Source organism: Heteronotia binoei, chromosome 1 (genome assembly GCF_032191835.1).
Source record: "Heteronotia binoei isolate CCM8104 ecotype False Entrance Well chromosome 1, APGP_CSIRO_Hbin_v1, whole genome shotgun sequence".
NCBI classification, from domain to species: domain Eukaryota; kingdom Metazoa; phylum Chordata; class Lepidosauria; order Squamata; family Gekkonidae; genus Heteronotia; species Heteronotia binoei.
The window spans coordinates 265,708,131-265,722,576 of NC_083223.1; the positions used below are offsets into that span (position 1 = coordinate 265,708,131).

Sequence of the window (14,446 nt, forward strand, 5' to 3'; positions counted from 1 at the left end):
ACTGTTCTAGTAAATTCCCCAGCATTTATGCAACAACCCACTAAAAAAAAATCTTAGCATTTTCTATACAGCTGAAAAATTGCTCCAAGAAGAATTGCAGACTTATACCCCACCCTTCTCCCTGCATCAGAGACTCAGAGCAGCTTACAATCTCCTATATCTTCTCCCCCCACAACAGACACCCTGTGAGGTGGGTGGGGCTGAGAGGGCTCTCACAGCAGCTGCCCTTTCAAGGACAACTCCTACAAGAGCTATGGCTAACCCAAGGCCATTCCAGCAGCTGCAAGTGGAGGAGTGGAGAATCAAACCCGCTTCTCCCAGATAAGAGTCCGCACACTTAACCACTACACCAAACTGGCTCTCAAGAAGCAAGAGGAGGTGACTTAATGATTGACATAAGGGTCAGCCAATAAGTACTGTGTTCAGCCTCTTCAGCTTTGGAGGAGAAAACAAATTTCCTGAAGCTCAGTTTGGGAGGAGCAAAGAGAGAGGAGCACGTGCCCCCCCCCCCCCCCGCAAATGTGGTAGATGGGATTCTGCAGCAGGTACAGTTTTTCTACGCATTTATGCACTTATTTATTGACTTAATTGATACTCCGTCTTTCTTGCCAGTGGGGACCCAGAGCGGCTCACGTTGTTTTCCTCTCCTCCATTTTATCCTCACAACAACCCTGTAAGGGATGTGAGGCTGAGAGGATGTAACCCAACAAGGTTACCCACCAAGCTTCCAAGGCACAGTAAGGATTTGAACCTGGGTCTCCAAGATCCGAGTCCAGGGTTGGCCAAACTTGCTTAATGTAAGAGCCACATAAAATAAACATCAGATGTTTGAGGGGAGGGAGAAAGAAAATAGATGGGGGAGAGAGAAGTGGAAAGAAAGCAACTTCAAATGCATTATCCAAGCTGCTGGTTGGCTTGGGTTGGAGAAGTGATTTAAAGGGAGAAATGCTTTCTCCAAGCTGGCAGACAGGATGGTGGGGGCTTCAAGAGCCACACAATACATGTGAAAGTGCTGCATGTAGCTCCCACGCCACAGTTTGGTCAACCCTGTCCTACTCCAACACTCACTATACCCGGGGGTGGAATTCTAGCAGGAGCTCCTTTGCATATTAGGCCACACACCCCTGATGTAGCCAATCCTCCAAGAGCTTACCAAAAAAAAAGCCTTGTAAGCTCCAGGAAGATTGGCTACATCAGGGGTGTGTGGCCTAATATGCAAAGGAGCTCCTGCTAGAATCCCACCCCTGACTATACCATACTGGCTCTCTGAATAGCTCACATCTGGGTCTGGATGAGCCATCTGCAGATGCCATCGCAACGCCCCCTCTGGATCTTCAAGGAACGCAGCATTACATCAGCCTGCCAGTCTTTCCTGCTTCAAGGAGGTGCCCCAAATCCACTCAAGCTTTTGCCACTCTTACCTTGGGCCGGAAAGTAAGCGTCGGGGGCGTGGGCTCGTGCTGTGCCTTCTGGGTGCCCCAGGGGTGGTAGAGCTTGAAGCATTCATTGCAGAAGCTAGATTTGCACTCGGTGCAGCCTTTGGTTGCCTCCTGCTGCGGCGGCTTGCAGAACTGGCACATGATGGCCGTGCTGACGTTGATGGTGTGACGGTAGCGCTCGACTACCCTCTCCAGCGTCAGGTTGCGGAAGAGGCTGCCCAAACCTCGCTCGCCCAAGTCCACATCCCGCTGGCAGGATGGGCACGGGAACAGCACATTCTGTGGGTGCACGATGCCACCTCGTTTCCGCCCAGGGTACGTGCCGAAACCTAGAACAGAAAAGAGGCAGAGGATGGGGCTCTTCAGCTTGGAGAAACGTCCACTGAGGGGTGACATGAGAGAGGTTTGCAAGATTGTGCATGGGATAGAGAAGGCAGAGAAAGAAGGACTTTTCTCCCTTTCTCACAATACGAGAACTCATGGGCACTCAATGAAATTGCTGAGCAGTTGGGTTAGAACTGATAAAAGGAAATCCTTCTTCACCCAAAGGGTGATTAACACAAGGAATTCACTGCCACAGGAGGTGGCGGCAGCTGCAAGCATAGACAGCTTCAAGAGGGGATTGGATAAGCACATGGAGCAGAGGTCTATCAGTGGTTCTTAGCCACAGGGTATTGTTGGAACTCTGTCTGGGGCAGTGATGCTCTGTATTCTTGGTGCTTGGAGAAGGGCACAGTGGGAGGGCTTCTAATGTCCTGGCCACACTGGTGGACCTCCTGATGACACTTGGATTTTTTTGGCCACTGTGTGACACACAGTTGGACTGGATGGGTCATTGGCCTGATCCAACATGGCTTCTCTTATGTTCTTATGCCGTGGACAAGAATGAGACAGTGCTTCAAGCCACAGGGAAGAAGTCTATCAGCAGCTGTTCCTTATGAGACAGAAACAGAGCCTCCAAGTTCAGAAGCAGTATACCTTGGAATACCAGCTGCTTGGAGGCTAACCAGAGGGGGGGGGACTATTGTAAGCTCCCTATGGGGGCATGTGACCAGTGTTCCCTTTAAGCTGAGTTAGTGTGAGCTTTTTAGCCTCCGGCTCACACATTTTTGTCTTAGCTCAGGAAGGATGGCCCCAGAGCACACTAATTTATGCAGCAGCTTACAACTTGAATGCCAGTAGCTCACAAAGTAGAATTTTTGCTCACAAGACTTCACAGCTTAATGGGAGTGTTGCATGTGACTGGCACTGCTAGGGAAAAAGATGCTAAACTAGATAGATAGAGTCCTAGAATCACAGAGTTGGAAGGGGCAATACAGGTCATCTACTCCAACCCCCTGCTCAATGCAGGATCAATCTAGAGCATCCCTGATGTTTGTCCAGCCCCTGCTTAAAGACTGCCAATGAGGGGGGAACTCACTACCTCACTTGGAAGCAAATTCCACCGTAGAACAACTCTTACTGTGAAAAAGTTTTTCCTGATATCCAGCTGGTACCTTCCTGCCCTTAATTTAAACCCTTTCTTGCAAGTCCTCTCCTCTGCTGCCAACAGGAACAGCTCCCTGCCCTTCTCTAAGCAATCCTGTTCCCCTCAACCGCCTCTTCTCCAGACTGAACATTTCCAAGTCCCTCAGCTTCCAGAGTGAACATTTCCAAGTCCCTCAGCTTCTCCTCATACTCTTCTCCAGACTGAACATTTCCAAGTCCCTCAGCTTCTCCTCATACTCTTCTCGTGACTGAACATTTCCAAGTCCCTCAGCTTCTCCTCATACTCTTCTCCAGACTGAACATTTCCAAGTCCCTCAGCTTCTCCTCATACTCTTCCCCAGACTGAACATTTCCAAGTCCCTCAGCTTCTCCTCATACTCTTCTCCTGACTGAACATTTCCAAGTCCCTCAGCTTCTCCTCATACTCTTCTCCAGACTGAACATTTCCAAGTCCCTCAGCTTCTCCTCATACTCTTCTCCAGACTGAACATTTCCAAGTCCCTCAGCTTCTCCTCATACTCTTCTCCTGACTGAACATTTCCAAGTCCCTCAGCTTCTCCTCATACTCTTCTCGTGACTGAACATTTCCAAGTCCCTCAGCTTCTCCTCATACTCTTCTCCAGACTGAACATTTCCAAGTCCCTCAGCTTCTCCTCATACTCTTCCCCAGACTGAACATTTCCAAGTCCCTCAGCTTCTCCTCATACTCTTCTCCTGACTGAACATTTCCAAGTCCCTCAGCTTCTCCTCATACTCTTCTCCAGACTGAACATTTCCAAGTCCCTCAGCTTCTCCTCATACTCTTCTCCAGACTGAACATTTCCAAGTCCCTCAGCTTCTCCTCATACTCTTCTCCTGACTGAACATTTCCAAGTCCCTCAGCTTCTCCTCATACTCTTCTCCTGACTGAATATTTCCAAGTCCCTCAGCTTCTCCTCATACTCTTCTCCAGAGTGAACATTTCCCTAACCCTACAGGGTCACCTTAAGTCAGCTATGACTGGACAGCACTTCCCACCAGTAATTTATTATAACAGTTAAGAAGAAAACCACATTCAGAGGCAATTTATCCCTGAACAGCAAGAATAGTCCAAAACCAAGAACAGTTGTTGCCAGTTTGGTATAGTGGTTAAGTGCACTGAGAACCAGTTTGGTGTAGTGGCTAAGTGCACAGTCTCTTATCTGGGAGAACTGGGTTTGATTCCCCACTCCTCCACTTGCACCTGCTGGAGTGGCCTTGGGTCAGCCACTGCTCTCATAAGATCAGAGAAGCCATGTTGGATCAGGCCAATGACCCATCCAGTCCCAACACTCTTTGTCACACAGTGGCCAAAAAACCCCAGGTGCCATCAGAAGGTCCATCAGTGGGGCCAGGACACTAGAAGCCCTCCCACTGTTGCCCCCACAAGCACCAAGAATACAGAGCACCGCTGCCCCAGACAGAGTTCCAACAATACGCTGTGGCTAGTAGCCACTGATGGATCTCTGCTCCATATGCTTATCCAGTTCCCTCCTGAAGCTGGCTATGCCTGTAGCCGCCACCACCTCCTGTGGCAGTGAATTTCCACTTGTTAATCACCCTTTGGGTGAAGAAGAAGGAGCTGTCCTTGAAAGGGCAGCTGCTGGAAGGGCTCTCTCAGCCCCACCCACCTCACAGGGTGTTTGTTGTATGTGGAGGGGAAGGTAAAGGAGATTGTGACCACTCTGAGATTCAGAGTATAGGGCGGGATATAAATCCAATATCTCCTCCTCCTTCCATGCCACACTTCCTAAGAAATGTTCTTATCACTCTCAACAGTCCACAGTCCACCAGCTACAGGGGTTGAGCTACCCACCCCAAGCCCCTCCAACACCCACCTGATTTGAGGAGCCGGTCCAGGCGCTCCGGCTTGGGTACAACCCGGCGACCTAGGCGGGGACTCCGCGTCGCTGGTGTGGAAGCTGGCGAAGTGGGCTCAGAGGTGGGGTCCGGACAGACATAGCCCTGTTGCAGCAGGATCTCGGTGGCACAGATGTGGCACACGTTATGCATGCAAGGTAGCACCACGGGCTGCTTGTACATCTCCTTGCACACAGGACACAGCAGCTCCCGCTCCATGTTCTTCATGCCGGTCTGCGTGGCGAGAAAAGGGGGACAGAAAGGTGGTGGGGAGGGGAGAAATGAGGTAACGAATCATTCCAATCATACTAATGGCAGCTTGTTATATTACCAACTCTGCAACGTTTTCACCACCTGTTTGGCAGAGGTAGAAAAGATTATCTGAAGATGTGAGCGGTGACTCACGAAAGCTCATCCCCGACCACAAATCGTGTTAGTCTTCAGGGCTTTTTTTGAGCAGGAATGCACAGGAAAACAGTTCTGGCTGGCTTGGTGTCAGGGGGTGTGGCCTAATATGCAAATGAGTCCCTTCTGGGCTTTTTCTACAAAGAAAGCCCTGTTAATCTTTAAGAGCCAGCTTGGTGTAGTGGTGAAGTGCGTGGACTCTTATCAGCCATAGCTCTCATAGTTGTCCTTGAAAGGGCAGCTTCTGGGAGAGCTCTCTCAGCCCCACCCACCTCACAGGGTGTCTGTTGTGGGGGGAGAAGATATAGGAGATTGTAAGCTGCTCTGAGTCTGATTCAGAAGAAGGGCGGGGTATAAATCTGCAGTCTTCTTCTTCCTACCGGTGGGGCTTTGCAACTGCGTTCTGGAGTCCAAAATTTTGTATCATAAAGACATGCTCGCCTGGGGTGAGCAAGGGACATTTCCAGGAGACCCAGCAGAAAATCCAGGGTTGAAAGAGACCTGGGTCACTTTTTCTTTTCGAATTGTTGGTTTTCAAATCAATCTCCAAGCAAAGCTTTGGGTTCTTTGGAACCTTATCAAGACATCCCTGATGAAAATAACCACGCCAGACCTGCTTCCCCAGAAAGATGGCTTGTGTCAGCATGACTATATTCCTGCTGCACACAGCTGCAGGGTTCATCCAAGGACTCCCAAGTCACACGGAGCAACAACCCAGGCCCCACAGGCTAGTACCCCCATGAACGGAGGCTGCACCCTCAAACATTTCCCAGAATCCTCTACAACCTACAACAAAAATGTTTCTTGGCCACCAAGGTCCCCTTCCTTGTAATTTGAAAACAAGATATATGTACTGTATTTGCTGTACATTATGTGTTAACTTTCCCCAGAGAAAGAAGAGGCAGCAATTAGCCCTCTCTCTGTCATACTTGGATGAGTCCATGCCCAGTTGAACCCTGCCCTCTTCTTCCAACTGCCATGAATGGAGCCATCAGTAGTAGGAATGGAAGCAAACACTCAGGTTGGATCATGTCTGGATCCGACCTGAGCTCAGCTCTCCTCCCTCTAGCTCCCAGTTGTCTTCAGAAGGAAGGAAGGCAACAGCAAGGCATACTTAAGAACATCAGAAGAACCTTGCTGGAACAAAACAGTGGTCCATCTAGTTCAGCATCCTGCCTCACACAGTGGCCTCAACAACAAGGTCAACAACCTGGGTCAACAACAAGGCCTTCCCTTGAGAAGAACATCAGAAGAGACCTGCTGGATCAGACCAGTGAAGGTCCATCTAGTCCAACCTCCTGTCTCACACAGTGGCCTCAACCAGTTCCTCTGGAGGGCCAGCAACAGGGCAGAGAGGCCGACAGGGAAGAGAGGCTGAGGCCTTCCCCTCATAAGAGCATCAAAAAAGCCCTGCTAGACCAGACCAGTGAGGGTCCATCTAGTCCAGCCTCCTGTCTCACACAGTGGTCTCAACCAGTTCCTCTGGAGGGCCAGCAACAGGGCAGAGAGGCCGACAGGGAAGAGAGGCTGAGGCCTTCCCCTCATAAGAGCATCAAAAAAGCCCTGCTGGACCAGACCAGTGAGGGTCCATCTAGTCCAGCCTCCTGTCTCACACAGTGGCCTCAACCAGTTCCTCTGGAGGGCCAGCAACAGGGCAGAGAGGCTGAGGCCTTCCCCTCATAAGGACATCAGAAGAGCCCTGCTGTGAGGTTCCATCTAGTCCAGCCTCCTGTCTCACACAGTGGCCTCAACCAGTTCCTCTGGAGAGCCAACAACAGGGCAGAGAGACTGAGGCCTTCCCTTGAGAAGGACATCAGAAGAGCCCTGCTGGATCAGACCAGTGAAGGTCCATCTAGCCCAGCCTCCTTTCTCACACAGTGGCCTCAACCAGTTCCTCTGGAGGGCCAACAACAGGGAAGAGAGGCCAAGGCCTTCCCCTCATAAGAACATCAGAAGAGCCCTGCTGGATCAGACAAGTGAGGGTCCATCTAGCCCAGCATCCTGTCTCACCTGGTGGCCAGCCAGTTCCTCTGGGTCAACAACAGGATAGAGAGGCTGAGGCCTTCCCCTCATAAGAACATAAGAAGAGAACAACATCTAGTCCAGCATCCTGCCTCACACAGTGACCTCAAACAATTCCTCTGAAAGGCCAACAACAGGGCAGAGAGGCCAAGGCCTTCCCCTGATGTTGCCTCTTGGCTCTGGGATTCTGTCCCCATGGCTAGTATCCACTGACAGACCTCTTCTCCGTGAATCTATCTCACCCCCCATGTCCATCTACTTTCACTGTACCTGGATCCAACCACAACACACCAGGAGTCTGGTATAGGGATGGGCACAAACTAGCTCACAAACTATTGTTCGTAACAAATTTCAGCCAGTTCACGGTTCATGAACTTCACTTTGTGGCAGGTCAATTGGCATGAACTTTCTAGCAAGTTTTTGGCAGGGGTTGAATTCTAACAGGAGCTCCTTTGCATATTGGGCCACACCCACCTGATGTAGCCAATCCTCCAAGAACTTACAAAAAAAACCCTTGTAAGCTCTTGGAGGACTGGCTACATCAGGGTGTGTGGCCTAAAATGCAGAGCAGCTCCTTGCTAGAATTCCACCCCTGGTTCTTGGAGGTTGAGTGAAGTTGGTGAATTGATACATTTCCAGGCTGTGTCTCTGCTCAATCAAAATCTTTACCAGTTTCAAAGCAACATGCGGGTAGAACGTAGAGGACATGTAGGGGAGCGTCCAGAGGAGGTGCCCTGTGTCTTTGGTGTCTCTAGCTTGCGCAGAATCCATTCTATAAACTCCTAAACCTACACCTGTCATTTCCCCAAAAAGTACTTTCCTGGGGGCACCCTTGGGGGGTGAACCAATTTGTTTGGTAGCTAGAAGAGAGAGGGAGAAGGAAGTAGACAAGAACCAGTTGCTCGGGGGCCTGATAGGAGCCCTCGGGAGGCCTGATTTGGCCCTCGGGCCGCATGTTTGACACCTCCACTTTAAGCCATTTCGGGAGACAGGGGGTTTTTTGTGGTTGAAAAATACAGGTGCCAGTGCAATAACGGCTTGGAATATTCGACGCCTTCACAAAATCCAGCACCAGCTTGAGAATAGCGCTGCTTGCTAGGCATTATGGTGCTTGACGGGGTTCAAAGAACGTCACCTACACTCTCGTGATACGCCTTACAACAGCCCTATAGGGCAGGTCTGGATTATTCATCCTGTCTTTGAAGATGCCAGGCGAGGGCTGAGGCATAACTGCTTGCTGGAGAGCTAAAGTGTCTCAAACGCCAGGCATGTAATTTGGCCTTTAAAACACCTGGGGGAGGGCAAACCTACAAAGGAACGAGTGTTAAGTCTTTCCCTCCCTGCTATTTCCCTGTTCAGAGACATCCTCCTTCAAGGCTGCTTTTAAGTCCCCCAAAAGGGGTTGGGGAAGCAAGCGCAATATGTCTGCCTTCCCCCCCTATTGGGATTGAAAGCAACTCAGCGGGAGCACTTCTGATTGGGGAACCTGCACAATGGGGAAGATTCTGAAGAGGGAAATTGCACAGAGGGGAAGATTTAAACCCGCCCCTTCCATAGTATCGCAGTCCTTGATTCAGATTGGACACACACCCCCCACATACACGCATGCAGCCAGGCTGGGTTTATAGGGGGCTAATTAGACATCAGGAGTTCAAGCACAAAAAGTAACAGCTTGGCTCTAAATTCATGGCGGAGGGGAGAACTGAGATGTTCACTCATCAGGTACTGCCAGGGCTTTTTTTTGTAGCAGGAACTCCTTTGCATATTAGGCCACACACCCCCTTTGATGTAGCCAATCCTCCTGGAGTTTACAGGAAGCCCTGTAAGAACAGCCCCGTAAGCTCTTGGAGAATTGGCTGCATCATGGGAGTGTGGCCTAATATACAAAGGAGTTCCTGCTACAAAAAAAAGCCGTGGGTACTGCCCTGCAAATCAACAACCGCCCTTATTTATATATCAAATGTATATGCTGCTCCCTCTTTCCTAAACGGGACTTGGGGCAGCTAACAGCATATAAAGGAAAGGAAAGGTCCCCTGTGCAAACACCAGTCATTGTCGACTCTGGGGTGACATCGCTTTCACAACGTTTTCACGGCAGACTTTTTACGGGGTGGTTTGCCATTGCCTTCCCCAGGCATCTACGCTTTCCCCCCAGCAAGCTGGGTCCTCATTTGACCGACCTCGGAAGGATGGAAGGCTGAGTCAACCTTGAGCTGGCTACCTGAAAACCCAGCTTCTGCCAGGGATCGAACTCAGGTCGGGAGCAGAGCTTAGGACTGCAGTACTGCAGCTTTAACACTCTGCGCCACGGGGCTCTTCCAACAGCATATAAAGCACACCAATAAAAAGAAAACAAAGATACCATGAGTTATCTTTAAAATATAAAGATAGTGGTTAAAAATCTATCCCCATGAAATCTATCTACTATCATGCAAAGTAGGATGTGTGAATGGTGAAGACGCAGCTGAAGTATACCAGCTGCCTGGTGGATCACAATCACCCAAAGGCTGCCCGAAAAAGAGCAAGCACACACCTCTTTGAGCAGTTGTTTCCGCAGGACAGGGGCCACTACTGAGAAGGCTCTCACGCTCAGGGGGGGAATTCTAGGAGGAGGTCCTTTGCATATTAGGTCACACACCCCTGATGTAGCCAATCCTCCAAGAGCTTACAAGGCTCTTTTTTGTAAGCTCTTGGAGGATTGGCTACATCAGGGGTGTGTGGCCTAATGTGTAAAGGAGCTCCTGCTAGAATTCCACCCCCACTCACACTTGTTGACACAAGGCAAAGCAGTTCATGGACCAGAGATCTTCAATAAATGCTGAGATGAAGATTGGAGAAGATATGAAGGAACATGCTGGGTGAGGCGGTCCCAAATATAAGCAAGTCCCAGTCCATTTCTCTGGGGTGTCGCTTTCACAACGTTTTCACGGCAGACTTTTTACGGGGCGGTTTGCCATTGCCTTCCCCAGTCATCTACACTTTCCCCCCAGCAAGCTGGGTACTCATTTTACCGACCTCGGAAGGATGGAAGGCTGAGAGTGTGGCGCAGAGTGTTAAAGCTGCAGTACTGCAGTCCTAAGCTCTGCTCACGACCTGAGTTCGATCCCCAGCAGTAGCCGGCTCGAGGTTGACTCAGCCTTTCATCCTTCCGAGGTCAGTAAAATGAGTACCCAGCTTCCTGGGGGGGAAGTGTAGATGACTGGGGAAGGCAGTGGCAAACCACCCTGTAAAAAGTCTGCCGTGAAGACGTTGTGAAAGCAACATCACCCCAGAGTCAGAAACGACTGGTGCTTGCACAGGAGACTTTTCCTTTCCCAGTCCATTTAGGGCTGCCCACATACATGCCTTCTCCATTGTGGCCCCTGCCTTATGGGATGGCTTGCCTAAGGAGGTCAGGAAGGCTCTCAATCTCCTGGCATTCCCCAAACTGCAAAACCAAATTATCCAGAAGGGATATTCTTGCACAGGGAGTAGATCTATATCAGGGGTGGCCACAGTTGCTTAACGTAAAAGCCACATAGAGTAAATGTTTGAGGGCTGCAAGACGTGAATGTCAAATGTTTTGATAGCCACAAGACAGGAAGGGAAGGACAGAGGGAGTAAGGCAGACAAATAGATGGGAAGAGGGAGGAGAGGTGGAAAGAAAGCAACTTTAACATTAAATGCATTCTCCAAGCTTGGCTTGGAGAAGTGATCTAAAGAGACAAATGCCTTCTCCAAGTTGGCCAGTGGGGTGGCGGGGTCTTCGAGAGCCACACAATATGTATGAAAGCGCCACAAGCGGCTCCCAAACCAGAGTTTGGCTACCTCTGGGCTATATTATAGCAGAACAGTTCAGGAAGATGCTTAGGGAAAGGCATTGTGGATTTTATTATTATGTACCATATGTACTGTCTCTTGATGTATATATTATCCTGCTATGAAATTTCTGCATTGTTTAATATGTTGCGTTGAGAGTGATGCTGAGTTTCGGCTTTGTTTTTGCTTTCTGCTTCGTCTCAGATCTCCACAATCCTAATCCTATTACATTTCTTCTTGGATGCCCCATCCTGTTGATTGCATTGACTCAGAGCTGTGTAATCCGCCTTGAGTCTCAGGGAGAAAGGTGGGCTATAAACAGGGCTTTTTTTGTAGCAGGAACTCTTTTTGCATATTAGGTTGCATGTAGCCAATCCTCCTGGAGCTTACAGTAGGCCCCGTACTAAAAACCCTATAAGCTCTTGGAGGATTGGCTACATCAGGGCGTGTGGCCTAGTATGCATAGGAGTTCCTGCTACAAAAAAGCCCTATAAATAATGTCAATAATGAAATGAATGATGCTACAGTATCTCCTTTTCAAAAAGAGTGCCCTTGACCATGTACAGAATGCTGCTCCACACACACACACATACACGCACACACCAAGACTTCACATCTCTAATACCAGGAGAAGAAAATGGGTGGGATTTCTATGCAGATTTGGAGAAAGAATGGACTTGGAGAAAAATGAAACAAGGACAAAGAAGACAAGAGAGCATCAGAGAATACACAGAGTGCCTCTATCGCAACACAGTATCTCTGCAATCAATCATTCTGGGGGCATATAGGGACAGGTTTCCCAAAGTAGGTGTTTTAAAAGAAATTCTGCCCCAGCACCTTACCGTTTAATCACAGTGGAATTTATTGGACAGGATTGGAACTCAGAATTTTGGGGGCTTGGGGTGATTTCCTGCAAGGAGAGGCTAAAGCAATTGCGGCTTTTAAGGTTGGGGAGGGGATCATGGTAGCAGCTTACAAAATAATGATCAACAGGGCTGGAGAATATTCATTCTCGGCTATAATACTGACACTCCACAAAGCCGGTTTGACAGCACACCCTGGCAGACCAAAGAAAGCACTTTGTTGCACACTGAATAAACTATGGAACTCACCACCACAAGAAGTGGAGACACCCATTTAGAAGCCCTTAACAAGATAACTCAACCACAACAGAAGAAAAACTTATTAGCAGCTGTCTGCTGTAATGGCTAAATGAAACCTTCCTGCTCAGAAACAATTTATCTGACCACCTCCCCTCCAAAAAAGCAGTAGGTGCTTCCCACAAGCACCTAACAGACACTCTTTGGAACCAGGATACTGGATTAGTTGGTTCACACAGGGCTCTTATTTTTGTTCTTACAATAATGTACTATTTCTGCAAAAGTGGGTGTGGACATTTCGGTTCTTAACCTTGCTAGCAGGGAAGAGATCTGCCCAAGCTCTAGAACCTGTCTCTGTTGGGGCCATTTCTCCGGTTTTCCTGAGCCTGCAGCAGACCAAAAGGCTTTGTGTCTGTCCGGAAATGCCCTCCGGCCAGACTCTCTAGGAAAAAGAAAGCGGCACAGCAGATCTGGAACTGGTGGCCGATTTCCCCCTCCGCCAGGCACAGAGACCACGCCTCCTGATTGCAGGCAGCCTGGCACGCTGCCCAGCTCCTGCCATGTCCCATTCAAGGACACTCAACCCTGGATTGTAGCTCTGGAACCTGAGATGATGATGCCCCCCTATCCCCCCTCCGTGCCCTTCCAATGTGTCAGTGCTCCTTGCAGACCCTTGGCGGCTCAGAAGACACCCAGCATGCCATGCCAAGGTGGAAGGAAGCCCGGGAGCTGCACACCAGTAGCAGATCTTTCTCCAAACCATAACCCCAGGCTCATTACTTATAGATCACCACCCCAAACTGGGGTCTTCTGCACCCCCAGGACGGGCACTCACCTTCCCAGGTCCTCGCCTTGATGCCATCTCTCTTTCTTGGCGAGAAAAAGGGATCGCACAAAAGCACCGGAGAGGAGAGAGGGAGGGACAGAGAGGAGGAGGGAGGGAGGGAAGGGGGGTGGGGAGAGAGAGAACCAGAGCACAGGCAGGCGCTGGACCAGGCCTGGCAGGCAGCCCCGCGGTTGCCATGGCGACGGTGGGATGTGCTCGGATGCTCACAGCATCCCCGGCTTGGTCCCGAAGGGAAGGGAAAAGAAGCCCAGGGGCCACTGGGGGTGGGGCGATGGGAGTGCCCATGCTGGGTGCCGACAGTGAGAAGGGGCAACACCCAGTTGGGAGGGGGGAGGCTGATTATAGGGGGGGGCAATTCCTAGACTGTCAATGGCAGCTATAGCCTGCAACAATAGAATTCCCCCCCCCCCAGCTCCCACCTCGAAGAATCTGTCCAGCTTTTGCGTTGCCCCCCTCCCCCGTTCCAGGAGGCGAATTTTCCTCCTCCTCTCGGCCGCATCACAACGCACCGCACCCCACTGTTTTGTCTTCTCATTCCAGACTAGCTTCCCCCCCCCCCACCACCACCACCACCCCGAGTCTGTGCAGTGCAATGCAATGCAAGGGAAGACCGCCCCTCCCCGGTTCTCACACTGATCCGGACGAGGGCATCCATGATCGAGGTGAAGGAGTGGAGATCTTCGCCTTCGGCCATGGTTCCCGGCGGCGTGGTGGGGGGAGCTCTCCCCAGTCGCTGCACCCCCGGCGGCCGCTGCAAGCGCCTCGGTCTATTGCAGCCAAAAGCTGAGCCGTTGGGTGGTGGTGGTGGGAAGGCGGGGTGGGTGAGTGGGGGGGGGGGTGAGAAAGAGAAGGAAACGATGCGCATGCTCCCCGAGAAAGGCTCAACCCCACACTCCCTCTCTCTCCCCCCCCCTCCCCTGAAGTGCCGGGGGGCGGATCGTCGGGTAGCGCTCTTGCATTCCTGCACGCTTGACGCTTTCGAGGCGAACAAAAGGCCAAAGCAAGGCGCAGGCTCTGCCCCGAGGGGCTTGCAGGCGCAGGCTGAGAGGCGCGCGTCCGTCGTTCCCGGGGTGCGGCGAGCATGGTTTTGAAGCAGACCTTTCCCACTTGCCTCTGCCCTCGGGCTTGTAGTCAAAATGCTGGGCTCTGCCTTGGACGATCATGGAGATTAAAGGCGCCCGCGAGCATGTGCAGAGTGCCCTTCCCTCCCCCCTGTCTGCAGTAGGTGGCTTCAGCAACAGTGTAGAAACGCTCCCATTCGTAGCGGCAGAAGCAGCGGGTGCAGCTTCAAGGAAAGCCTGCGGAGACTATGTGTGTGCGTATGTTTTAACTCTACCCGCCAGATCACTGCAGTATTTGGTATTTGGCCAAATTTCATAATTGTTCACTCGGACGAAGCGGGACTCGAACCTGCCACGCTGCGAGCGGCTTAGCTCCTTTGTTCCAAACCTCCAGAGGGCGGTGGAGCA

The 14,446-nt window shown here is 50.8% G+C and overlaps 1 protein-coding gene across 1 annotated transcript in view; it reads right to left on the bottom strand.

The window, feature by feature from the left end:
* Positions 1-13,767, bottom strand: part of TRIM46 (tripartite motif containing 46) — a 39,552-nt gene extending 25,785 nt beyond the window's left edge. Inside the window, exons 1-3 of the mRNA XM_060255274.1 lie at positions 13,609-13,767; positions 4,784-5,039; positions 1,422-1,768 (exon numbers count right to left, since the gene is read on the bottom strand). Coding sequence (XP_060111257.1) covers positions 1,422-1,768; positions 4,784-5,039; positions 13,609-13,671 — 666 coding nt within the window. The 5' untranslated portion in view covers positions 13,672-13,767. The remainder of the gene's footprint in view (positions 1-1,421; positions 1,769-4,783; positions 5,040-13,608) is intronic.
* Between the last annotated feature and the right edge of the window lie 679 nt (positions 13,768-14,446).